General features: G+C 40.9%; 1 protein-coding gene across 1 annotated transcript in view; it reads left to right on the forward strand.

Moving 5' to 3' along the window:
- Positions 1–26953, forward strand: part of LOC145772163 (cilia- and flagella-associated protein 46-like) — a 42460-nt gene that overhangs the window by 13592 nt on the left and 1915 nt on the right. Inside the window, exons 11-54 of the mRNA XM_082584005.1 lie at positions 1365–1440; positions 1886–1996; positions 2062–2171; positions 2560–2680; positions 3143–3187; positions 3535–3664; positions 3744–3874; positions 3997–4169; positions 4648–4828; positions 5622–5778; positions 6165–6402; positions 7199–7348; positions 7719–7823; positions 8552–8739; positions 9257–9382; positions 9762–9948; positions 10343–10471; positions 10602–10748; positions 11137–11326; positions 11539–11750; positions 11840–11981; positions 13226–13322; positions 13629–13798; positions 14003–14160; positions 14680–14808; positions 15100–15204; positions 15679–15762; positions 18139–18263; positions 18565–18760; positions 18851–18998; positions 19072–19223; positions 19771–19889; positions 20520–20674; positions 21023–21182; positions 21862–22007; positions 22229–22340; positions 22880–23036; positions 23206–23295; positions 23597–23710; positions 24238–24458; positions 24997–25189; positions 25468–25575; positions 26208–26348; positions 26613–26809. Of these exons, the coding sequence (XP_082440131.1) occupies positions 1365–1440; positions 1886–1996; positions 2062–2171; positions 2560–2680; positions 3143–3187; positions 3535–3664; positions 3744–3874; positions 3997–4169; positions 4648–4828; positions 5622–5778; positions 6165–6402; positions 7199–7348; positions 7719–7823; positions 8552–8739; positions 9257–9382; positions 9762–9948; positions 10343–10471; positions 10602–10748; positions 11137–11326; positions 11539–11750; positions 11840–11981; positions 13226–13322; positions 13629–13798; positions 14003–14160; positions 14680–14808; positions 15100–15204; positions 15679–15762; positions 18139–18263; positions 18565–18760; positions 18851–18998; positions 19072–19223; positions 19771–19889; positions 20520–20674; positions 21023–21182; positions 21862–22007; positions 22229–22340; positions 22880–23036; positions 23206–23295; positions 23597–23710; positions 24238–24458; positions 24997–25189; positions 25468–25575; positions 26208–26348; positions 26613–26809 (6326 nt within the window). The remainder of the gene's footprint in view (positions 1–1364; positions 1441–1885; positions 1997–2061; positions 2172–2559; positions 2681–3142; positions 3188–3534; positions 3665–3743; positions 3875–3996; positions 4170–4647; positions 4829–5621; positions 5779–6164; positions 6403–7198; positions 7349–7718; positions 7824–8551; positions 8740–9256; positions 9383–9761; positions 9949–10342; positions 10472–10601; positions 10749–11136; positions 11327–11538; positions 11751–11839; positions 11982–13225; positions 13323–13628; positions 13799–14002; positions 14161–14679; positions 14809–15099; positions 15205–15678; positions 15763–18138; positions 18264–18564; positions 18761–18850; positions 18999–19071; positions 19224–19770; positions 19890–20519; positions 20675–21022; positions 21183–21861; positions 22008–22228; positions 22341–22879; positions 23037–23205; positions 23296–23596; positions 23711–24237; positions 24459–24996; positions 25190–25467; positions 25576–26207; positions 26349–26612; positions 26810–26953) is intronic.

Here is a 26953-nt window from a genome sequence, read left to right on the forward strand (position 1 = left end):
ACAAAACACTTCGCCAATCTTGTTGCGGCTCTCTTGACATTAGCACATCTTGCATGTACCCACTTTCCACATTCCTTGCATTGCATTGAATTTCTCATCACTCTCTTGCCACATATTCCACAGGGATCTACTTTGCTCTCAACAACTGTTCCTTCTGCTCCACTCACCATCACTTTTGTTTTTTCAAGATTCACCTTCATACCCTTGGTTTCAAATGCTTCTTTCCATTTCTCAAACTTTCTCTCCATTCCCTCCATACTATTACTTGTCAAGACCAGGTCGTCTGCATACAAAATTTCACTCAATAAGCCCTCCCTCACTCCTTCAGTTACAACGTCAACCACAATAGCAAATATCAGAGGTGACAAAACTGATCCTTGGTGTACACCAACCTTCACAAAAAACTCGTTTGAATAATTTGATCCAATTCTCACCTTTGTTCTTGCATCCTCATACATAGACATCACAGCTCTCACTAATACCTCTGGTATACCTCTTTTCCTCATTGCCCACTCCATCACTTTCCTTGGTACTCTGTCAAATGCCTTTACTAAGTCGACGAAACAGCATCTGATTTGAGCATCTGATTTGTTTTATTAAAATAAGCTGGAGATATCATGGCAAAAGCAAAATCAATTTCTATTTAATTTATGTTGAAAGCTCTATAGCTGAGTTAGAAGAACCCTGCCACGACGCTCGAAATGACGTCAGTTCGACACCGCGCAAGAGCATGTGGCTGTGTTTTGACAGAACACTTTAGGGCGAAAGTGGACACGATGATTGGGTTTCCTGCCTTCCCGTCCACTTAACGTAATTTTTTAATTGCCGGTTGTTAGCTGGACATGACCAAAAATGCTGCAGATCAAGGACGATCTTAGTGATCTAACTGCAAGCGTAAAAGACACTCGTTCTCGACGTGTGTGGAACCCACGGCCTATTGAACATGGCGCAAATGTTCCTACTATTCAGCCACGCAGCCTCTAGCCTAGCAGCTGTAACGTTTAAAATGCTTGCAATGGTGCCAAAGATTACATTAACATGGTTTGGTGGATGATTAACTTCAACTATTTCAATCTTTATCCAGTTTACCTTTGTTGCCAATATTGTAAACCGGTGATATGAAAAGTGCAAGCACAAGATACATGTTTCTAATACAAGATTCATATGGTTTTAAAATCAACAAAATGAAATAGCACGCCCGAGTTAATGAATTTATATTCAGCAGAGCCTTCGCTACACGACTGTGACCTCGGTAAAGGTTTCGACGAAATGAACTACCTTATAAGGAAGGAGTAATTGTTTGAGGCATTATGCAAAAATTATGTAGAATCTATGCTAAAAAACGTACATTCGATATGTTGCAGAGGAACCTGCGCCACCATGTTCGTCGCCCTCTGACCAGAGTTGCCCAGGCCCTGGAGGACATATCGTCCCTACTCGGTGTGTTTTAAATCAACTCATAACAATCCAGACAGAAAAATCCGTCATTTTTACATTGATTCAACGTCTGCAGATGTTGAATCAATATACAAATGACGAATTTTGCTGTTTGAGATAAGATGAATATGTGATCCCATCTCATGACATTTACTTTTTTGTCAACAATGTAACTAACTTCAAATGCCTGTGTTTGTAGATCTATCCCCCTACAAGTGTACAGTTCTTTTTAGGTCAAGTTTTAGATAAACTTTCCAAGTTTTTTTCAAAATTACCTGTTTTATGATAAAAACGGTGAGCTGTTTGTGTTCAATTGATATGACAAAGAATTCATTATTTAGCATACAAAATCGTAAATGTAGCTTGTGTTTTTTTCATCTTGTATTGCTACAGCAGTTGCCTTCTTCAAGTGTGTTTCAGTGGATTAATGTTACATTTGTCTTCACAGTAAAACTACGCTGCCAGGTTCACACGGAGCTTGCCAAATGCGAGGAATCCGTTGAGCAGATTGAAGCAGCGGTCAAGCATCTTGACAAGGCCATGCAACTGGACGACCTTGGTAAGCTTTGAAAGTTTGCGACCTGTTCTAAAAGAAGCAAATGGTAACAATTGTTCATGCGGCAGGCTTCTACCACGAGCGGCTCCATGCGATGCAACGTCGTCTGCAGCTCAGCACCCAGCTCTATCGTGCGCCCGACCGAGCCGAAGACATCGCTGCCATCATCATCGAGCAGGTACCTGGTCACTTGTTTATCTATTTGGTTGGTAACGCTCAACCGAAGAAACAAACATCGACACTATTTGATATTTGTTAGGCTAGACAAACTAAACGTCATACAAATCCTGGCACCAAACGACTTCGTGAAATGTTTCTTCTTCTTCTTTGTCGTGTGACCCTCTAGGGTTGAGGGTCTTTCCTTTTACCAACCCAGATTTGCGATGTTCCCAAACTGCACCGGATGCCTGCTGGAGAGCAGCCAGTCTTTAGTTTCTTCTTCCAAGACGCGCAGACCATCATTCCAGATTGTATTTGTATGCACTGTATTAAACGTTAGATACGTTTTAGTTTCATCAAGACAGTCGCTGGATTGTGAACTTGAGCATCGTCATTTATTATTTCAGGCTCGCAAAAGCGACAACTCAGGAAGCGGTCTCATGAAGCGATCTCTTTTAGTCAAAGCAGGTCTGTCGTTGGCCCCGGACGCTTTCCAGTACGTCCTGGACAGCGAGAATGAAATGAAAGGTTAGTCTTGGTGCCGTGTGTCGATAAAAAGAAGTGTTACATCTCAGAGTCTTAACTTACTACGTGAGAGTTTATTTGTAAAAGTACAAACATTGGTATGAGGTTGGTGTTTTTACTGTTGAATATAGTTTATATTATGTTTGACTTTCGTGAATCATTAGAGGTAGGCTAACAAGATCTCAGAAGATTCGGGTTAGAATGAGCATTGACAGTTTGCATAAATAAAAACTTCACAGACGATCAGCTAGTAACAAAAGCTACAACCAAATTGCAGTTTACCTTTGTATAGGCTTCATTGCAGTTTCAGTGAAGCAGATGCAATCAGTTGTTGTAAAATAGACTTCAGTCAGATGCAAGAGTCCGATTTTATGCAGGAAAGTGTTTACTTTTTATCATGTTCCGAGAGTAGTTCGCTTATGATGGTCAGCAGTTGCTCATTTTCAGTTAAATGCTTGTTTTCAGTTGATGACAGTTTCAGTAGTCCACGAGAGGAGGAAACATGCGAAGGTTAGAGGCATTGCTTACAAAGATAGTACTTAAGAAAGTGTACCCTATATTTATAATTTATAATCGCCTTGTATTTAACCTTGTTCCCAAACATTCTATGCAATTGATTTTCAAAACACGACAAGCAGCTTTTACCGATGCCTGGAAGCGCCCAAGTTACAAACGATGGTTTGGTCATCTTCTACGTATCTCACTCAACACGAGTTATTGTTTTTACAAATTTTCAATGTCGTTAGACATTGAAATGGTCTAAAAAACGATAACTTTTACTGGCTTGGATCAAGATTTTACTCCGGTTTTCGCTTGGATGGATGACCCAGGCACATAATGCTTGAACTTTTGTGTAGCAAAAGGTGGGATGAAAGGAATTCCGTCTCCTGCGCAAATGCTGGGTGCGCGAGCCGCTCAGTGGCAGAAATGTGTACGAAAAGCTCCAGGCCATTTGAAGAGGCTTGGCAATGAAAACGACAGAGAAAGGTACGATTTACTACTTACAGATTATCTGTGATGAATTCACTTGATGGAAACCACCTGGAAATTGCATTATTTTCTTCAGAGTTCGCTTGTGGGCAGACCTTACGAAAGCTGCCAGACAGCAGCAGGTTTGGGACGTGTGTCGAGTCGCTTCAATGTTCTGTTTGTTGTACGACGATGGACGATGGAAAATGCCAAAGAAAGGTGAGATGCGTTTTGTCCAGTGTCAGAGTGACGTAAGTTTAAGCTTGTCATGCGTGCCGTGTACCTCCGTTGTGATTGACTGACAATCCATCAACGTTTTTGTTGTTGACGTTTACTTCATTGCATTTCAGAGATGAGTGAAGTCGGCAAAGATCGAAACCCGGCGACCAGCAAGAGAGGAGACCGCAGTGCAAGCTCCAAGTCGAAGACACCCGTGGAAGAAGAGGAGCCACTTCCGGAAAACAATCTTCATGATGCGGATCTTCTCAGAACGCTCGCAGAAGTTCGATTCATTAGTGGAGAGGCAGGGGCTGTTATGATCAATTTTTAAACAATTGTTTTGAACTATGACGTTCTTGCTGGGTTGTTGATACCGTTGTACGTAACGAATGCATTCGGAAGTATTGTAGCTATTTGAAAGAATGATTCTATGTATGCAAAATCACTCTTAAATGCCCGTAGATTGCTGGATATTGTATAACCTAACACCTTTGCAGTTGGTTTTTCTTTTGTACCACGATAAAAGTTGTTTCTTTGTTTTGTATGTCCAAGGTTATTGTGAAGTACTTATTCTTAACCTCCGGAAACCCTTTTCTCGAGCTTGTATAGTAAGCTCGGTTGCATAACTTTGTAATCATCACTTTTGGTTAAATTTATTGTGAAAAGTATTATTAGTTACCCAACTTCAACAGTGATTTTACCGGGGCCTGCGCATGTCAAAATAATCTTAAAATTTCCAACAGATTTGTTGAGATCTTACAATGGTTCGTTTTGCTTGCCAGGCTTTTATTCATCTGCTTCGTGGTGAAGGTTTGAAACTGAACGAAGATCCCACGCATCCAACCGAAGCGGCAGTGACGCAGAACGCCGTTAAAGCCGCCGATGCACCGGCCTGGGCTGAATATTGCGACTGGATCCATCATCTCAACTCAGAAGCGACTAACGGCTTTTTGAGAGCCATTGGTAAGTAATCTTATTGGCCATGAGCATTGAAGTTCATCTAAAAACGTCTTCAGTTGCCTTGCCTGAACCAGGCATCGACGGCCTCAGATGAATATTCAGTCCAATTTTTTTTTTAAGTTTTTAGGTTTCCTTATAATAGTTTCTGCTTTGTCGTTAAATCGTTTCATACAAGTTTGTCTTTGCATGTCAGGTTCCCGCTTTCAAACAAAATTACCAGTTAAATAGAGATAGGCTATTCCAGTTTTTGCTTATGACGTGGCAGATAAATTAGTGTTATTTGGTTTTGATATTTTTCATTAGAGATCTGGTTTAATTTCTTTTGTAAAAAACTTCTTAATTTGCCTTCCTTGCCAGCCATGAAACAAGTTACATTCTTCGAAAACACTACGTTTCAAAAGCACTAATTTTTCCAACCGTTTTGGTTGAGATGTCCCTGGCTTGGAGCTGCATCGAAAAGCAGGATGTATATATAATATAGGCCTATTACATTAGGCCTATATATTAGGCCTATATAGCGGCTAAAACCTTTGAACCTTATTTCAAATGAAATATTTTTATTGCAAAGATTAGGTTTCATTTGTTAAAAGCTTGTTATTGCTTGATCTGTTCTTTGCCGAGTTCAACTTCGTTTCTTGCATCCCAGTTCATCATAGCACGAAATATTTGAATTTTTGGACCTGTTTAAGAATCGTTCCATTAACTGACAAAATTACAAACTGGAGTTTGGTTTCTTTTTTCCTTTGTTGTGACCGTTGTTTCAGTTTTCATTTTATTTAGTGCAATCGTGTTTTAGAGCTCGGGATAGAACTGCAGGAAACTTGGATAGCCTGCAGTGGGGCCGTGTACCTGTGGAACTATAACAACCACTTGATGATTGACGGCCATTACCATCGACTGGTCGCAACCTTCGAGAAGGTTCTGTTTGGATTGCAGCAAATCGGCCATTCAAGGTAAGTAGATAGTGTATATATTGAACTAGAGCGCATAGTGACGCTGAAATATTCGCTTATTATCCTATCCGATTAACTTTCCAACGACTCCCAATTGGTCATACGATGAAGAGAAGTCAGTAACTCGATGCTTTTGCATTTTTTAAATTTTTCATTTTACTTTTCTCATTTTTTTTGTTCTCCCGTTTCATGCTCGACATATAGATATTACTTGTTTTATTAAAGTTGTTGATAATACCAGCCGTGGTACATGACAAAGCATTGGCAACAAGCTTAGTTATCTCATTCTTAGCTGACACGGGTATTGCAATTTTTTCGTTATCCAACTTAATCAACAGTTCATTACCAACCATTTGCTTCACTTTCAGCTAAAAATTTCTTTTCAGTGAAGCGACACTTTTGGTTCGGATTTGTGACGTCATAGCAAAGGGATTGTTGACGCCTTGGTTACCGAAGAAGCCTGTGGTGGAGGGGCCTGGCGCTCTTCACGTCCCTCCTACGACCACGAAGGATGAAAAGCGCAGAAAGAAGACCGGGAACAAAGGAGGAGCCCACGCTGCTCCTGTTACCACCATTTTGAGTGTGGACCCGGAAAGTGCAGATGACCTGAAGAGGGCGCTATCGGTAAGTATTGCGGTCACGCATCACTGCATGAACACATCAACCGAGGTATCATGTTTCGATCTGCTTCAGACGATAGTACAAGTATCAAAATGCACTTTTCTAAAGTTTGCTGTACAATTTTCTATCCGAAGACCATTATATTGAAGTGAGAATATTCATCCGCCGACCGGGGGTTGTTTTGTTTCACATAAGTCCTTTGGTGTTTGGCCCATATGATCCAAACCATCACCCATCTGACAACTGACGAGAATTAGGAACTATCACACAAGGAAATCAATAAAATCAAAAGCCATCATGGTGGAAAATTTTCCCCAAGCATATTTGCGTGGTTTGTGGTTCTGTCTTTGAAAGCTAGAATGTCGAATACAAACGCAATGTGATTGTAAAATCTATTTTTTAATTTTTTTTAATCCAGCTGCTCGTGACATAGTTTCTTGATGATAACTCTTGTTACCGCATATTACTGTACTCAAGGTAGTGCTTCGAGTAAATCTTAACATCGCCCCATCGACTGCCTGTGATGCATTTTACAAGCTTTGAGCTAGTTTATGTAAACAGCATTGCGTGATTTTCTTGTCCAGCTATCACTGATGCATTCAGACGCATTTTCAACTCTATTTGGTGTTTTGCACCATTTGGTATAATATCCAACATGAATGTGGCAACTTCTCAAATATTCATGCAAAGAAGCAGAAAATCACAACGACCAAGCCGGTTGTATACTACACCCTACATTACGTTTTGTTATCGTAATACACATTCTGTTAATTAGTGTCACAAGACCCTCTCCTTTCAGGTTTGCGAGTACGGCCTCCAGGTCACGAACGGCAACGCGCCGAGTGACGTCATCCCGACGCAGGTACGTCATGAGCTTCTTGCCACTTGGGTCCGTGTGAAACAGATGCTTCAGCAACAAGTCTCCCCCGGCTTTGGCGCTGAGTTTGAGGTGGGAACATTAAAAGTTGTTTTGCTTGGTATTATTTTTTTATTAGCTCTTTCAGAAAACCAAGTTTTGGTTTGTTTTTTTAACGCGCAACTGAATAATTAATTAATGAAATAATTAATGAAAAATAGTTAATTTTTATAAAAAAAAAGATCTGTTTAGGTAATAATCGAAATTTTAAACGTTTCTGGGTTGCATACAACTCTAAGCTTTTGTTAAAAGGCAAGGTTTCGGATAAGTTTCATTAATGGAGAAGAAATTTTTTACTTGTATATATGACTTACAGTTTATTGCTGACTGCAAACTGTTCTGTGATGTCGCGTACATTGTTGCCGAGATGATGTAACGGTATGTAAATAATTTTCCTGACCAGAAAGTGGAGAGGCAGCAGGACATGTCCAAGGTGTTGGTCATCCTAGAGATGTTGACGCTCAACCGTAACCAGATGATGGATTTCGTCGTGCCGGATCTTCTGGAGGTTTGTGTTGAAAATCTTTGCATCAAGCTCTTCTTTTCTCGTGGCTGCAATAATCGCTTAATTTGTGAAAAGGGCTCTGTGTTGTGGTAACAATGCTTTGCTGTGAATCGTTAAACTAGTTATTTCGGACAACTACTGTGTGCTGTTACAATGAGGGAAGAATGTAGTGTCTGCGGATTGCGCATTTTCACCTCTTTACCCATAATTCTTTGCCGACTCTCGGCTTAAGCTGGTTGTTGAAAACACCGCTCACCTCTACCTGGGATGTAATAAATTGGGTGGGCATAATTGTCGAGGAAAGGTGGCCAAGAAAAAGGAACTAAAGGAACTATTCTCCTTAGTGCCGAGAGCTCAGTACAATGAGAACCTTATCTTCTCATCCCCGACATTTGTAATCAACTATACTTTTACTTTTTTACCCATAATTCTTTTACTTCTTGACTCTTTCCCACTACATCATCATGCTTCTGTATCGTCATTAACATTTAACACCGAAATACCTTGTCTTCTGCATGTTGAAAAATGATTTAAAAGAGTTTACAGTTTGTGCAAAATGACGCGTTGCGATTTCCAGCGATCAAAGTTGCCTTTGAGAATTGAGATGTTGAAAAAATGTAAAAAGTTGGAACTTTTGCTAGCTAAGTAACAATAACAGCGAGTGTCCAGTACAACTTGCTAATGCGAGCAAACAAGTAGTTCAACCACATTAAGACGTGTTGGATTGTCAGGTGTGCGACATGGCGGAAAGTTGTTCATGGGACGATCCTTGCGTGGAGCTGGAGGTTTGGTCGCGTCTGGCTAAGCTATCAAGCTTGCAGAAGAACCACTCACTGGTGACGCGATGTTGCAAAGCGGCGCTCGGTCTTGAGACAGCTGCTGTACTCAAGAAGGACTCGAAAGCCAAGAAACCTTACCAGTATGTTTATGTTACTTTGACTTTACGCGTGTTTGCTTGATTTTGGTTGCATTTGCATATTTTTCCACGTCAAACTATTTTGTGCTGATCTCATTTAAAACACACCAATCTTTTCTTCAACATCATCTTGCTATCTTTTCTTTGATTTTTTGGTTATTTTCACTTCTCTCAGCAGTCCACTTTTGGGTTATTTTGCCCCATCTGTTGCTCTTCAATCTTGCGACATGGCCAGCCCATAGCCACTTTATTTTTGTTATTTTAGTAACATTTCTGTTGTTTTTTTTCCGACTGTTTTTTTTTTTTTTTTGTGGCCATTCAATTTCTGTTCACATTTTGTCTGTTATGCCACGTTAACGCTGCTGACAGTTTTTTTTTGTCATTTTGTAGGTGATCCTGTTTTTAGCTCCATAAGTTACTGATGGTAATAATTTGGAACGTGTGTTCAGTTTTGTCAGTTTATCGCCACGACAACATTGCAACGGTGCGAACCACCATTAATCAAATGCTTGTTTTGCAGACATAAACGCAAAATGGCGCTGGAGATGCTGGCCTACACTTCGTGTGTACTCGGGGAGAGTTTCATGGAAATTTCTTCTTCTCATCCTTCCGCTAGACGGCAGGCTATGCAAAGTTTCATCAACAGGTGAACTGCTAGCGATGGTGCCGAGCAGATCAGTACAAAAACAAAAGCTCACGTAAAATTTGGAATTAAAGTTTTCACAGAGATTTCAATTCATACGAACCAGCAATAAGAATTGATGAGTAGAAATGAGAATATTTATTATTGATATGCAAACTGAGCTTTTATGTTAATTTATAAGCTAACTGTAGTTCAGCGAACGTTTTGAAAACTAGGCTGTTTTAATCTCAGTCGCCAATGAAATGAAGATGAAAACAGTTTAGTTTTTGAAACATATCTGCCTTTTGGGCTCTTTTTTTTATTAAACTTGTTTTCTTCCTGAATGTGGTTGTTTCCACTAAAGTTTATTGTTGCTTTCAACAATGCATATTTTGTGCTCTAGCGCCCACTACGCAGAACAGGCCGATAACCCCACGGTAGTGATGACGGCATGCAGGCGATGGTGGAATGCGTCACTTCCGCTCATGCCCACGCCCTTAGAACGTGAGTTATTGCGTCAACCACTGGATGCGCTGTTGAAATGCGTCCTCCATTCTTCACGCAACGTGCATAGCACCCATGCTGTCAAGGTAATGTTGGCAGAGAACTTACGTAGCCCATTCCTTATTGATATCATTGTGATGCTTGCTAGCAATGTTAATGTACAATATAACACATCGATTGCTCACATTATAGACTTTGTGATCAGCCTGGCAATGATGACCAAGGTGTTACTAGATGTTTTCTATAACGGACGGAAAAAAATGGGGTATTTCTTCTGCCTTAGCAGTGTGTGTTTATCTTGGAACCAGAAATAATGATTTTCCTCGATAAAACATCGTCACTTAACTTCTTATTAAAAATCTTCTTAGATGCGTAGTGACTTTCTTATAGGCTAATGTTCTTTATTGAAAGTTGTGCTTTTGAACTATCACGTTTGTTGGTTGTTACGATTTGTTGAATCTTCCGATTTGTTCCCTCCAGAACACGGCAGAGCATGCACATGATGACAAAGAGGAAGAGAGCGGGGTGAGATCGATGACTGACCCGCAGGACGACAACGCGCTCAGGGCTGCCATGTACGGCCTGCTCTTTCAGACTTACGCGGACAAGGTACTGCAAGCATCACAATGCGGCTATGAACTGAAACTATTCTGTGTTTAACTTTCCTCTAATAGAGAAAAACAATTTTAAATTCTTCTGAGATTCCTGATGTAGTCTGATCAGGGTGATGTTGCCGCAGGGTGAGTGGGAGGAAGGGCTTGCCGTCATGGACAAGGCACTTCATCACATGCCGAGGACAAAACACAGGTTGCTTCTCTTCAAACATCGCGTCATTGTCAAGGCGAAGCTTGGAAAAAACGTCCAAATGGACATCGCCAAGTTCAAGGTAGATAACACAATGATCATATTTGTACCTATTGATATCCATGTTTCCCGGCAGCCGATTGTAGCAAGAATTGACAGCGATAGACTCCTTCTTCACAATATCGATTTCCATTCTCAGTTTATTTACTGACCAATGCGCCAAAGATTCCACTATCCTAGTGTATGAATTGAATGCATTGTTGGGCTCAAAAGTTAGCGCTTTGAAAGAGCAAATTTCAGCTTGTGAAAAGAATAGATTCAAAGAGTTTTTGTAAGATGCATCTGGTGAAAGATCAGGGCTTACCAACTCGAAAGAATCCAGTTAGTAAATTGTTTAATCTTCATTAAGTTGATAGACCTACGTGCCAATGTAGTTGCAGCTCCATCAAAAGCGTGGTATTTCTTCACAGGACGAATCAGAAGACTATGTGTCCCACATGTGGCACCGGGTGGCGTTGTGTTCACGCAGCAGTTTGGAGCAATTGTCAGCGTTCCAGCAAGCCATTGAAGCTCTCCATTCAGAAAAAACTCGCTGGCAAAAGTTCGAGTATCTTCTTGAACTCTCAACTTGGATGTATTCGAACGAATTCCTGATGCAAGGTTGGCCAAAATCAAGAAAATGTTATACATTTAAAGCTCACTCTTTTACCTCATCCGTCTTTTTACATTGTTTCAACGTCTGCAAACGTTGAATCAATGTAAAAATGACGGGTTTCGCTATCATAGTTGTGTTCTACATGGTTGATTTGCCGTAATAATGATCACGCACAAGACGCGTGATGTGTACGACTGTACGAGTGTACGTGTTGCAGACATAGTGAAAGTGGTGGAGTGGGCTTGCGACATCCTCTTCTCCATGAAGTTTGAACATGCGAAGATTAAGGAAGATAAGCATGATAAAACGAAAGCAAGGAGGAGCAAAGTGACAAAGTCCGCCTCTCGTGGCGTCCCGGGCTCACATTCCCATCATGCGGATGTTTCATTGAAGCAGAACAAGCTGGCGGTGATTGATAGCTCGCTTCAGGTTTGCAGTTCATGCTTGTTGCAGTTTTTGTGACATTGGAATAATGCGACGTGGATCTCATTTAAAAATGTTTCTTTTTCACAAAGCAGAAAGTCGTCGCGGAGGTGAAGGAAGAAAAGGAAACAAAGGAAGATGTTCCAGTTGTTCATGAACAAGATCAAGTGCTGGGGATCAGACCAACTGATCTTGGTCTTAAACTTAATGAACTGGAAAGCACGCGGCAATTAGAAGGTGAAAGCCCTGTTTAGGGTTGGTTAAAAACTTTTTGTTAATCTTTTTTTTACGTTTTCTTTGTTTCTTCTTTTTTTATACAATCTTCAATCGTTTCATACATTGTTTCAAGTAACAACTGTTTTCATTTATCATAGCAAAAAACTGCAAAAGAAAGTGTAGTAATAGTTGCTGAATAAGTTATTATAAATTAGTTTGCTGCAGGTTTGACTGTAATGTAAGTCAGAAGTGTAGTCGCATGCTCAGCAAGAGGTACCAATGAACCAACCAACTTGAAGTGCTATCAATGATGAGGGTGGGGTCTGTTCGGTCCCAGTGCTGACCATGTTAACTTTCAATCTCATTTGTTACTTGTCTTAATTTCTTTTATTAGTTTATATATTTTATTCCTGTCAATTCTTTCATTGCATATAGCCTATTATGAAGAGTATTTTTGTGTTCTTTAATGTCTAACTGGTGAATCTGCAATCTCGTCGACTTATACACGTTAACTTATCGATAAAAAAAAGTAAAGAGTACCATACTAAATCGGAAAATTCAAGTTCTTTCAATTTAAATTTAATACACTTGAATTTGCCAATTTAGTTGGGTACTTTATCCTTTTTTTATGATTTTATCACACACTACTGCGCATCCTTTTGGATCATTGGTGAAGTAAAAAAGATTTTAATGAAGAGTTTAGTGACGAAGTTTTATTTTGGAAACTTATCGATGTCTTGATTATTTCAGAGAAGCAAAAGTGCAAAGTTTGTTCCAGCATTTGAATTTTAGACAGATTGTTGGTGCAAAAAAAACAAAAAACGATCGTCTCTTTTAATTTCGATTTTTTTTTTTTAAAACAAATCATGTTTTCTTTAAAAAAAGAACGAGTGCAAAAAAATGATTCACATTTATCTATCCCTACTCCTTGATAAATTATTATTATGGCATGCATCCTTACGCAAGCACTCTCTACCATTTCTCGGATGCAGTGCTTGAAAAATGCCATTTGCAGATGTAACATATTGCTTGACCAATAATGCGAGAGGTGTTTTGTTAGGTTCAATCTTGGTGTTCGTGTTGTGCAGCTATCTTTGTGTTTGGTATTTGATTGGACCCTCATTATTGCCTTTCACTTGGTTGTGTTTCAAAACAAGGGCTAACATGTCACAGACCCAACTCACATGTTACACATGTTCCTTTTATTTGAATTGTCAAGATTTTCTTCTCGTTGACCTCCAGGTTTAACTTCTGTCGTTTGCCAGGTCTGATCCGCGGTCACGTGATGCTCGCCACCATAAGCGGGGAAGGCAGCAAAGATCACCTCGCCTACTGCCAGCTCGCCCATGGTTTTGTTATGAGGTTTGTGTAAAAAAAAATTAAAACTTGTATGAATTAAAACATGAAGATTCATGAAGTGGAGTTTTACAAATTAAACAAAAATCTAAACTACTGTAAATCTTTGCAAAAGGAAAATGCTACGCTGAACTTATTCATTCATGTCTCATAAGCAAGAAGTAACGTTATGTTTATGTTAGCATAGTACCGGAATTGAAAAACCATCATATCACCATAGAGCTGCGTTCTTTTTCATTGATAATTTTTTTATTTGATATCCACTTGGTGTCGCTGCTTGTTGTTTGTGTTGACGTCACAAGCTGTGCTTAGGCTCTGGAAGATAGCGCTTGCTTCTGCTGGGGTGGTGTCAAAGCGGATGCCGAAAACTGACGCAAACAGTGACAGCGAAGGGGGGAAGAAGTCTGGAGTGAAGTCTGCAGGGAAGAAAAGGATCAAGAGTACTCCTAAACCCGGTACAACCGAGAGGACAAAGAGGAAAAGTTAGTTCTTTTGTTTTTATTAATGAACAAAACTAACTTTAGAATGTTTTTTTAATAATTTCTTTCGACATCTTTGTATCGAGCTGCACTGTAGGTGATGACTTTCGTGTATCTTAAACGAAACTATGAATACATAATCTGTGGTTCCATGTGAGCAGTTCTTATTTGGTGAGACAGCGGAATTATCAAACATACAATGTGTAGCGGCAGGACCCCCGGAGGCCCTCCCCGGGAGCGTGGTGGAGTGGTCGACTTACGAAGTCCCTGATGAGATCCTCCAAGCTTTCCTATACGACAGCAGTGAATGTGGGATCAACAAGAAGACGATCACTTGTGCTGGGATGACCGTCTACCATCTTCTGGTGGGCATGCACTTTTCACTTCTCATCAATTTTCATGTAACAATCACGTGACAAGCGGCCAACGCTTCACGACAAGACGCGCGTACAAACCAAACCAATGCATATTTTTTGGTTGACGTGGATATATTGAACTTCTTTCATTAGGAGGTTTTACATTAACGCTGCCGTACTGTCAATATAAAATTAAGGCATTTTGAGTGCGTGGAAGAGTAAAGACCTATGACTGATGCTTCAAAGTTTGCTGGTTCGACTCCCGTCAAAAGCACACGGCTGTGTCTTACCACGACACATAATGGCATGCAAAAGTGGGAGCAGCTTGCTCGATGACTGCACACTTATAGCCTTTTACTGGTTCCAGCTGTCTGTTGCGTTGCATACTATGTGTGTATTGGGAATGAATATATAAAAAAGTAGCCTACTTAAGTTGTGGCAACTGAGCATAATAAGATTGGTCATTATTATTTGAAGCTCAGTTCAATTGAACCGGATGAAAGTTATTGCGTTGTTTGTTCGTCACAGAGACTATCTGACTACCTCCGCGGATGTTCGTTGAACCATCTCTCTTTTCCCGTTCTCTGTCTGGCTGCTGTCATTACTCAAATCATTCTCAACAGCTCCTCCTGGACCCAACTTATCAACATCCGCCAGGTTTGCCGTTTTTGTCGTGAATACAACATTACGGAAGTTATTAAAAAGTATGTTTTAACACAAATAGTTGTAAATAATTTTGCCCTGGCATCCCAGACAGAAAAATCCGCCTTTTTTACATTAATTCAACGTCTGCAGACGTTAAATCAATGTAAAAATGACAGGTTTTGCTGTCGGGTCGGCGCTGAATACATGGACAAAGTTTGCGCTCCACGAAATTGCATTCTTGTACTTTGGTAGTAGAGAATAAAGGCAACTCTTGATCAAGTGAACCGAGTTCTTGTTTTGCAGGTGATGGTTTGTTACGAGCTCCACCTAGGGACAAGTGCCCACCACTGGGAGGCGCTGTTCAGCGGCAACTTCCTGCCGGAGACCGAACACAACGCATCCCGTCTTGTAGGTTTCAACAGTTTCTTGTGTTTTCCGCCATTCTTGCCTTGGCAGTTCAACATTAACCGCAAATACATGGCCCGATCGTCTTGTTTAGAGTTAATGATGAAAACATTTGTCAGTATGTTTAATGGAAAAACTTCCAACTTGGCGAACAAAAAAACTGCAAGATCAAGCAACAACGAGGGTTCTACTGTTTGAGGTCTGCGCTTGAGCAACGCACTTCAAGGCAGCCTTCCGTGAATTTGAAATAAAATAAATATGAACAACTTTATAGCGATTCTGACGTATATAATTTAAACCGATTTTTGAAAACACACCAAACAGCCTAAGTTTTAAATTACTATTTTGCCTACTTATTGTGACTCCTTTACTTAAAAATAAGTATCCTGATCTATGAAAGTCATTACGCGGCACTCCTAGTATCGCCTCGCGACACATATGTTGCGAAGCACTAGAGGTTAATGGTAATTTTTTTAGGATCTCGAAATGAAGAGAATCCATAAAGAGCTTGCCAGGCAGGAGGAGGCAAGGATCCGGGAAGCACAAGGCGATGCACGGAAGGTGAGATACATTCATAAACTCCATGTGTTGACCAGCTATGCGAGTCCAAATGCCGATTTGAAATAAACCAGTTAGAAAAGCCGAAAAATATATTGTATTTAATACCATAATATAACACACAGTTCAAAGCACTAAAACACAAAAAATCAGAGCTCAATTACTCTTTATTTTTGACCATTAAAGTATTTTGTCTTCAAGTTTTACTGTTATTCATTCATTTTTTAACTCATGGAAGTACCTAACTGTTAATCGAATTGATGTTAAACCAGCAAGACATTGTGGCTTTTCAAAGCGACTCGCGTATTGGTTCAAAGTTTTCGTTGCTTTTTTCTATTATCCAGCAGGTGGGTAAGAAAAAGTTGGTTTGGATGTAACGTATGTTTTTTGACCGTTTCTATGGGAAATGTTAATAGAACTTCAAATCAATTGAAAATTTATGAAACAAAGTTCCAGGTAAACTTTTACAGGGTGTCCGACGTTTTTTCGTAAACAGTTGTTCGTAAACAATTGTTCGTAACACAATTCTTCGTAAAGCATTTCTTCGTGCATGCAATTGACCGTAATACTAATTGTTCGTAAAACAGTTACAATTCTTTATGAACAATTAATGAGGGTAGCGTATCTGCTAGAGATGTGCTAGATGTGACCAGTGCCGGTCTTTAGGGTGTGCAAACCGTGCGATCGCACAGGGCCCGCAAATTAGGGGGCCCGCAATTTACTCAGAAACTGCAGTAATTTTGTCATTTCCAATGGAAAAAATTCAACAAGTGAGTTCAACAAATAAGGAATTAGCAACAAAAGAACATAGAGACTCAACGGGTGCAACCTATTTCGTACCCTGAAAAGATCAAGAAAAAAAAACAACAGAGCCGAAGTCGCTGATCGGAGTTGCCGCAAACATTTCAAAATTTCTCGATCTTTTCAGGGGACGAAATAGGTCAAATTTTTTTTTATTACACGATTTCAGGGTACGAAATCGGGGTAGCCTACGAATTTTTCAGGGGACGAAATAGGTTGCATCCATACTCAACATAGAGACATAGCTTTATTTCTGAAAAATGCCAAAGAAAGCATGATCTTATCCTTTTGCTATGCCACCGGACAGCACCATTTTACAGTAATATTTATACCCAAATTTTTGTTGAACATGTTCTCAGAATGGCCCAAATTCATAATAATTTTTCAAAATTTTCTAGGGGAAGCCCCCCAGACCCCCCGCTGCTGGGTGTCGCCTTCGGAGATCACGCCGTCAGACTTCGCCCACCGACCGTCAAACCACCCCCTCCCCTTTCAAAATACCAAGCTACGCTACTGAATTGGACCATTGTCATTGGGGCCCGCCAAGCATATTCCGCACAGGGCCCGAAATACCCTAAGACCGGCACTGATGTGACGTGCTGTAGACGAGCAGACAAAGTGTAGAGTCCCTGATTCAGAATGGCAGCGAAAAAGGAAAGCCAAAACTTTTGTATGGTGGCCAGCTTTATTACAAAGATTATAGTGCACTTAACGCACAAGGGCAAGAAACTAGTTATTAGAAATTTGAGCATTTTCAAAGAAAATGTCCTGCACGAGTAACAACAGGGGCGCCGAAACAATTTTTGACTGGGGAGGGCGCAGGACTATGAAAAAGGGAACTTTTGTTGCTGAAAGGCCAATTTTTTTAAAACTTTTAGAATATGATATAGCGATAATGCTCATCTATCAGCTCACTATCGAGTAATGATACAAGTGTCCGGTATACAAAGAAGGACATCATGCTATGTTATAATGATGTAACCTACTGTGTTGCAGAATTTGTGCTGTGAATATTATTTTGAGCTTTTGATTGAAAGCTTTTGATTAACGATTTCAAAAATATTTTCATTGTCGAATATCGAAAACTAGAGCCAATTCGAAAAAACTAAGTGTATTTTCGGAATCATGGGCCTTGAAATACTTTAAAATGACCCACCTTTTATGCCAAAATTTTTTTGTTGGCCTGTGTTATAATTAGGTTAAAAGCAGAAATTGTTATAACTTATTGCAAAATGTGCAGTAGCTTACATGACTTTAAAAGGGCAGCATTGCCCCCTGTCCCTCCATGATGCCCCCCCTACCCCCCGCTTTCGGCGCCCCTGACTAACAACTGAAAAATTGTTCACAAACAATTGACCTATCACCTATTTACGAACAATTCACCTATACGAACAATTGATGGATACGAAGAATTGTTTTACGAAGAATTGTTTTACGAAGAATTAATTTTACGAAAAACTGTTTGCGAACAATTCACCTATAACCCTTTTAAAGAATGGAATTTATTTTTCGATTTCTTAACAACGGTTTGTTTCTTGATATTTTGCGTTTTTGCAACATCCCGGTGGTTCGTTGCAGGATCGTGGGGACAGCGTGCCGAAAACAAAGGAAGTTGAATCCGGAGCGAATACTCTGACAGGGAGGAGGATCGGAGGAATTAACAGGAGCGAGATTTGGACGAAGAAAGCAAGGTTGCTCCTCAAGTGAGACATGTGATGATGCTCAAAGTTACAAGTTTGTCGAATATTTTCAGGGGTAGAAGATTAGACCTGTTGTCTTCTGTGATCGATCGTGGATTGTAGTACGCAGCATGTTTTTGTAGAACGTTGCATGGTCGAAGTTAACGCTACTACGTTTTATGTGGGAAATATTTTGATTTGTGTAGCTTTTCTTATTCAGCAAGAAATGCGTTACACACTACACAGTCTCAAACCTAAACGCCCAATATTTTCAAACAGTAGTCTGACAACTTGTGCTTTTTCTTGAGGCAATTGTTTATTTCAGATTGGGTTACTGGCAGGACTGTCGAATTCTTCTCAGTGAAGCACTCACAGTGGCTGACGACAACGCAGATGTCGAGTTGAAAGCTGATATCTACCACGGACTGGCCGCCCTCGCCATTCAGGAGGCGAATACTGGCCAGGCGATGCAGCTGCTACGGAAGGCACAACTTATTAGTGGTGACGAGGCCTTTTGGAAGGTACAACACCCGCTTCTTGCTTTTGACTTGTAAACTCTAATAGCTTCGCCAGATTGGCTTTGTTGATGGTTGTTTTATTTTCCATTGAAGGATAACATTGATTTGCTGATTGACGCAATCACCCGGAATCAAGACCCTTCAGTTGATGACATTCACAAAGTTCTGGCAGTGATTCGCGTATCTTTAGCTTGCCTCAACAAGCTGCAGGAGCAAAGACCAACCAAGACAGCGACCATTGGTAGTTGAATGTTCGTTATCTCTTCTTGTAAAACTCGGCTCGCTCATGTCTGATTTTTTTTGTTATGTGACAGGTCACATGAAAGCAATGCTTGGCGCGCGTGCTTGCTTTTTCAAACTGTCGCGTCAGAACTGCAAGGTGCTTGACCAACTGAAGAAGTTGGATTTAATTGAGGAGAGCTTACAAGAACTTGGATTTTTCCGAGATCTTGCTTCTACTCACTTGGTAACTACAGCGGTCATAGTATTACCATAGTGGAGTAACAAACCCAAGAAAATGTGTTCACTTGTTGCTTAGTTTGGGGTGTGTGGTGTAGTCATAGATTGTGTAACACTGTTAAAATCTTACATCAATCAAGCCAAAATTTAACCGGCCGTCCAGACACGATATAGTAAGCGTGTGTCGACCTATGTCATAAAGACAAACATTTTTGAATTTGACTTTGTCTTAGATGTTCATTATTATTCTGTAGAAATGTTTGTGCACAACAAAGTTGCTGCAATGGCAATAACATCACATTTTGATGTAAGTTGGTCATTTCATTGTGAGGTTACAATCTTGAATGCAAAACTTTTTACCACGTATTAACGTCGGCAACTTTTGCGGCATCTTCCATCAACGTCTCAGTACCCCTTCTCACCACCAGCAGACGGCATGGAAACAGAGTGGATAGAACTTATAGTGAGCAATCGATTGCGTAGATGTTGAGGCGTCGAGGGGTGACGCATGACCATCGTTATCCAACTGTAACGTGACCATAGATTTGTTTTAGGAACATTCCGATGTTCTGTTGAAGCTCTCAAAATCGGACCACGAGAAGAGGATCAGTCATCTTCTCACCGCCATCCATCTTCTCAGGAAAAGCGTCGACAATCTAACTTCGATTTGCAAGTCAGTTTTATATTTTGGTTGGTTTAAAACTTTACCCTCGACCTGGGAAAGCCTCTGACAGGTTATTCCTGGCAGTTTTGCATACTTGTAGAGGCTCTGAACCACTGACGCAGGGCTGGTTACCGAGATTTACAGAGCGAAGTTTCCGATAGTTGTTGAAGTGTTGTTGTCTGTGAAGTACAACATCCACTAGGTGCTCGTAAATGGAGAGCTGTCCATGAAAGGAGTTCATTGTTCCACTGAATATTGGTGAAATAACTACATTTTCTGCAGCATGTCCTCCCAGATGAGACACGAGAGCGTTTAGGATCTGCATTCAGGTTCCACTGAGAGAGAAAAGTCACCTATGTTTTGAAATAGAGTTTGTCACGCAACCTTTTTGTTTTGAAGCCGATTGAAACTCTGCTGAGACAACTTCTGGTGCCAAGGTATCGAACCCTTGTCTAACGACTTCGAAGATGAGCAATCTTTCACGAAACCACAGACGTGATGGCACAAAAATATGTTTTTTACGAAATCCTGTTGAAGCTTATTTCTTCGCATCATGGCGTCAGACGTGGTTGCAAAATGTAGATTCATAAAGAAGTTTGTTGGAAGGAATCAATTATTATCAACAGCTTGTTATTTCAGTTCGGTGCTTCCGTCAGAGGGCGACAGAGACATAAGTCTTCCTACACACCGAGAGCTGATGGAAGTTCAACTCCGTCTGGTATCCCTGATGCTGCACGCTGCCGTCATATCCGCGGAGGGTGATCTGATGGCCAAGAAGGAGGAGGAAGCAAAAGGTTTGTCTTCTACCGCAGTGTTGTATTTGAATATCTTCCAAGTCCAGCTGTTACTGAACTTGATGTTGTTCTTCCCTTATTTAATTTCAAAGAACCAGTTAAGATTTACACCAGTTTTTATTTTCACAAAATGTATGTACGGTTTTACGATGTGTATTTTTGCGTAGCGCTGCATCCATCACATATGCGTGCTCCTCATCGCTTTACAAAGCATGTAGTGTCAGTGCAGTCGTATAGAGGCGCAGCTTAGTAACATTGAATACAGGTTTTGTTTCAAGCTTTTACGCAATGACGTTTGCTCCACTTGCTCAGACTGTGTGATAGATTAACATCCACTTTATCTTCCAGGAGAGATTCAAAGAAAAGTTGAAAATTTTGTCGGTAAAAAAGAGGAGGAGGCTGACGAAGTGAGCAGGAGGTGGGATGCTGAGAGGACGACATTCCTTCACCAGTCTTTCACCATCCTCAACACTCTCCACAGCTCTCTACCCAAGCATCATATCTTACGGTGAGTGAGCTGGGATGAGGATGACACTTTGATTTAGCCGCCAGTCAAATTGCTGTTCCTTTTCGGATGACTAAAAATTATGCTGCCGGTGTGTGATGAAGAAAAACTTTTGAGATTAGTTTCTGCTATGACAAATCGTATTGTCTTCACAGTGCAGAGCATTTGTTAAAGTTTGTTATGGTTAAAGATATTTCTGTCAATACGCAAGTTTAAGGAAGGAAGTTTTTGACGCAGGATTTTTATTTTTTAACGTACACAATGTTCGTGAGAAATGAAACATATAAAAGGTTTTGAAGAAGTCTCCATCTGGGGACCCTTTCTTTGAACAGTGCTGCAACCCGTATATGCGATGTCAAGCCAATTGACAACGTTGCTCCACAGTATTAATTGATTGAATCTTTATCCTTGGACTGGAAAAGCTTCTTTGAAAGCTTAATCCTGGCAGTTTCGCATACTTGTAGAGGCTTTGAATCGCTGACAGTCCCGGTCACCGAGATTGACAGAGTGAAGTTTCCGTTTTTTGAAGTGTTGTTGTCGGGGAATTATTCCATTAGGTGCCGCATTATATTCCAACAAAATCCACTCTTTGAAACATCACCGTGCAATATGACATGAAAGCACGTTATGTTATCATGTCTTCAGTTTGTGTCTTTCACGCGTGTTTCTTGTTTGCCCACAGTGCGGTTTGGCTGCACCTGATCGGTCGTTGTCTTCGTCTTCTTGCTGAAAGCTTATATCCTGTCCCTCCAACCAACCAATGGGAGATTTCAAAATACGTCGATGATCACGTGCTGCGTGGAGAAAGTGTTGACATCAACGTGAAAGGTTACAACAATATGGCTCATGCTTGTTGCATTGGCACATGTTTCTTGACTTTCTTTTCTTGTTACGATTGTGACCTAGTTTCCTCAACTAACAAATACTCCAAGAAAGAACTTTGTTCTGTATTTGCGGGTTTTGTTTGCTAGAACTGCCGGTGCTGCCGTAAAGTTAGATGGTTGGCTAACGACCGACTAAAGCTAGTGATAAAGCATGTTCTACCGCAGAACCTGACGTGGAACCAAGTCCGGACTGCGAAGAGGATGATCCTCCTGCCAAAGTCGAACCCTTGACACAAGAAGGAGCTCAAGTATTGAACAATTCTGAATTAAGCCACAGGTTTGTGAAACCTAAGTAGGCTGAGTCATGGACTGCTCCATGGCTGAGTATTTGTACTTTAAAAAATTAAGTAGGCTGAGTATTTGTCTGCTAATGTTAATCATCTTGGGCAGATCTACTACTCGTGTATGCTAGATTTGTTAACCATATGACCGACGTAAATCGAATGGTATCTTTTTGAAGCTTACAGGTTTGCGTGCTGTTAACCCATGTATACTGGAGCTTTTGAACCACGGCTATATCCCAGTTCGTTTATAGTTGAAGTGATATGGTATTCTCTTATAAAAACTAGTCTAATTTTATACCTGGTTGTAGCGACGATGAATAGTTATTATATTAATTATTAGTAATTTTCATTAATATTAATAATTATCGAGTAAATGGATTAGAAAAGACGAATTTCAAGCGTTTTTTCGAAACTATTACATACAGTACTTTTTCAATAGGCGTCGAAGTGACAACTTTTAGTGCGTCAGTCATGTGTTCTTACCACTTGGTAACTCAATTAACAGCAGTTACTGTCACGTGATGCTCCACAGGTTGTTGATGCAAGCCACTGAGGTCCTCGGTCAGTCCATCAACCTGGCCCTACAACTCCAAGCCTGGTCCGTTGTCAGCGAAGCAGCTCTGGACATGGTTGAATGCACAGCGCAATGTGATGCAACAGCAGCGTCCACACACCTTGCGTTGTACCAGGTAATGTTGGTCCGCGTCATAATTGCTGTTCGTTATCAAATCTTTCTTTTAATCGCTTAATCAATAGGGAGATTTTTTCATTCATTGGTGATAATTCAGAGTTGCTTTTGTTGTACCAAAACCAGTTCTTTGCTTTAACTTTTGTAATTAAACCTAATTATGTTGCCAGAGTGCCAAAACATCGATAGCGTTAAAGAACCTGCTGATGAAATCGCTTCCTGATCCCAACATATCCCAGCTGGCATCCCTGCTGCACCAGGTAATCGGGCAATTGTTGTGAAGAAGTTTTTGAGACTTCAGAAATTTTCAAAGCTTCTCATTACTCTCATTAACCCAAAAGCACTTTCTCTCAGTCTTATCTTTTCTTTGCTGCAGATTTACATCGATTGCTGCCATCAATGTAGAGATGGGTTCTCTGATCTGTTGTCAAGTGGGAGGAACAGCCAATGAGTGTTTAAGATACAGACAATTTAAAATCTTCTCTTTCTTTCCGTCAATGCCAGGTCGTCATTCTTGCATGCTTCTCTTCTGTTTTGCTCATACAGTGCTTTACTTTACAGGAGAAATGGCTCTTCAAGGGATATGTGAGTACGGGTTTGCACGCCAGTACAGTGCGGAGAGACATACTCAAGACACTGGAAGAAAATTACATGGCCTGGAGACGACTCAAGCTGGTCAGTGTGATTTATTGTAAAAATCTTTACCCTCAGACCTAGAAAGCTTCTTTGAGACCCTAATTCCGCAGTGACACATATTCGTGTGAAAGGCTTTGAACCACTGGCGCATGCCCAAACACCGAAATTGACTATGAATATGCACTCCCCCAGCATTGGGTGGAGTATGTATCGCAGTTTTTTGGCCGACGAAATACAAGTCTGTGTGAATAACTTTCATCGGGAGCATTGTAATTGTCATTTAACGTCAAATAATTCTTTGAAAAAACTCAACGTTGTGACTTGTAGGCCTCGCCTTCGTCGTGTGAGCCTCTGGGGCTGAGGGTCTATCTTTTTACAACCCCAGATTTACGATGTTCTCGAACAACAAATGCGTATCGTGCATACTTCAGATTGCTGCAAAAAGAGCTTGTACGCCCAGGCAGTATGTTAGTCTTTTTCACGTCTTTCGACGATGAATCGATGTAAAAAGTACTGACGTGTTGACTCGGCTGTGAGCCTTGTTGTAATGGTGGCTACATGAACAGGCGCCGAACTACCACATGCTGCTGAAGGAACTTCCCTCGTCGTTCAACGTCATCATCCTCCAACATTGCCCTGAGCAAGAGTTGCTCTACTGCGCCATGCTCGACAAAGCCAAGCAACAGCCAGCTCACGCGGACGGGAAGGGGAAAGGAAAGGACAAAGTCGCAGCGCCACCTCCGCCATCTCGTGCCTTCATAGCGCGTGTACCAGTCAACAACGAATTGTAAGGGTTTTGACAAGTATTTTGTATTTCAACTCAAAATATATCTCACTAAGACATCGCTTCTCAAGAAATGTAGGCTACTCATCTTAAACGCGCCCTTAAAGCATCGGTGACCCCCCTTTTCTCAACCATTGTTTGCCAACTACAAAATTATTATTTTTATTATCCTTGTAAAATTAATGACATAGTGGATTCCGAAAACAACGGTACCCTTAAACTGTGCTGCACATATAAAACGTTCAAAGCTAAAGACTTTAAAAAGTCGTGTCTGGTCCTCTCATCGTCTTGCACTGGCAACAAGATACGTCGCAGCAATGTTTTTTCTTCAATGCTCTGCTGGTAATCCCACAAATGTCGGTGGGTGCAGTGGATCAGTCGTGAACCCCACAAACGTTGAAATACTTTCTTAATTCCGAGTATCTTTTCACAACATTTTGTTGAAGTCAATATTTTTCATTCTCTACTGCAAGGAATGCCGCGGTTATTTGTGCATTGAAGACATGTTTAAGCTCTAATGAATTCACTAAAATTTCTTTAGTTTCAAAAAGATCGAGGATGTTTCGGCTGACTTTCAGCTGAGACTGATGAGCTTTCTCCTCCAGAGTGAGTATCAAATCTTTCAGCTCGGTATGCGGAAAAAGATGTTGCAACAGTTGTCGAAAAGTCCCGCAGAAGCTGTCATCTCCGACACCACCCTGGAGGAGCAGGCACAGGAGGAGATGAAATTGAAGGTGATCATCCATGCGAATTATAATGAACTCTTGCCATGCAAAGAATCTGTGTTCGTCAAGTTCTGCGCATTTGTACGATGCGCAGAACTTCAGTGTTGTTGTCGGTTGCTCCTCTTACGGCCCGAACCGCTTGTAACGGATTTCACTGCTTGCCATCTTGTAGTCGCCGCGAGCGTAATGTATGTTGCATCATTTCGTATTACCTCGACTTGATTTCAAGCTACACGAATGGTTTCTTTCGCCGCTACAGACTCTCAACGTCATTGGTTTATGTGCAGGAAGAATTCAATGAGATTCTTGACGGGATGGAAAGTTATTTGAGTTCAGTGACGCAACACATCAGCGACAAGCTAGTGAAACAGATCGCAGAACAAGCCGAATCCATGGTAAGGACTAAGGAAGGATGCAAGCTTTGTATGAAACTCTTCATTTTGTACATCGTTTTTGATCTGATTTTCTCTGGTATGGTTATTTTGCTGAGAACGTTTTCTTCTCACCCACTTTCTTACACGAAGTTGGTGTCGCTATGGGAAAGCTTGGGTTGCACGAATGCACTGAAGTCATACCAATGGCACAGCAGCCAGTCGACACCAGATGATTGTTTATTTAGCGCAAAAGATACTTGTTTTTGTGCCGTTTCTACAAATTGACCAAGACGAGGCGATGAAAGCTCATTAAGCCATTATTATTTCTTCGACTGTGAAGTGCGTCGATCGTTTTCGAAAAAGTTGCTTTGTTTTTGGCTTCTCAAGTAGGCTACAAAGCCACATCGTCTCATTTAGCTCATTAGCTGTTTACGATTTTTTGGTCGTGAATTAGGCGACCGGTATGCTGTGGTAGAGGGGAGGAACAAGACAATTTGCTAATGATCTTGTTTTACGTGGACACTAATCTTGTATTTTCGTTATGGAATTGTACAGGGACATTTTAAGTCTTGAAAACAGCCAGACTTTTGATCTCAAGCTATGTGGTTGATTGGACACCAACACGTGTTTGCTTCATTGTTTTATTTCTACAGTACGAGAGTGGCTTGAACCCGAGTAACCCTGACCACGTCATCATACTCGCCGATCCTTCACTTATGCACTTGCCGCTGGAGGCGCTGCGTTGTTTCAAATCATGTCACGTGAGCTCGGTATGCCGGGACTTCTCTCTGCAGGTACAGCGAGTCTTTTCCAGACAGCAAATCATCCGTTTTTTTACATTGGTCTACAATGTAAAAAGCGGCTGCTTTCCTGCATAGGTATCTAGCTGATGCTAAGCTTATTTTAACTTAGTTCTTTTAACTGCTCATTGCCGCTGCAAGTGCATAAATAAAAAAACGCGTCATGTAGCTATGATTGCCTACGCTATGATTGCAATCGCATCTGCAGCCATAGAGATAACCACAAAAACTGGTTATTGATTTAAACTTATGGTGCAGATGCTGCATCGTCGCTGGATTCCTGACGCTGACGACATTGCAGTGGATAAGAAGAAAGATAGAAGACCTGGTTCAAAGACACCAAAGGGTGGCCGAGATAGCGCGAAGAGCGCAAAGAGGGCAGCCGCCCCCGCAGCAGGGAAGACTCCCCAGGCCAATAATGCCACGAATGGTTGCCGCGTCATGGACATGCAAAAGTAAATGCTTCAATATACTGCGAATGTCTGGCTTTTAACTTTATTAGCAAGTCGTGATTAGTTAATTGTTTTACTGATCGGTTGTTTGCAATACTAGACTGACTCGATGCTTTCCGAGTTCGATCAAAACGTTAATCCCGTGAC

Source organism: Aplidium turbinatum, chromosome 6, assembly GCF_918807975.1.
Source record: "Aplidium turbinatum chromosome 6, kaAplTurb1.1, whole genome shotgun sequence".
In the NCBI taxonomy this organism is placed as follows: Eukaryota; Metazoa; Chordata; class Ascidiacea; order Aplousobranchia; family Polyclinidae; genus Aplidium; species Aplidium turbinatum.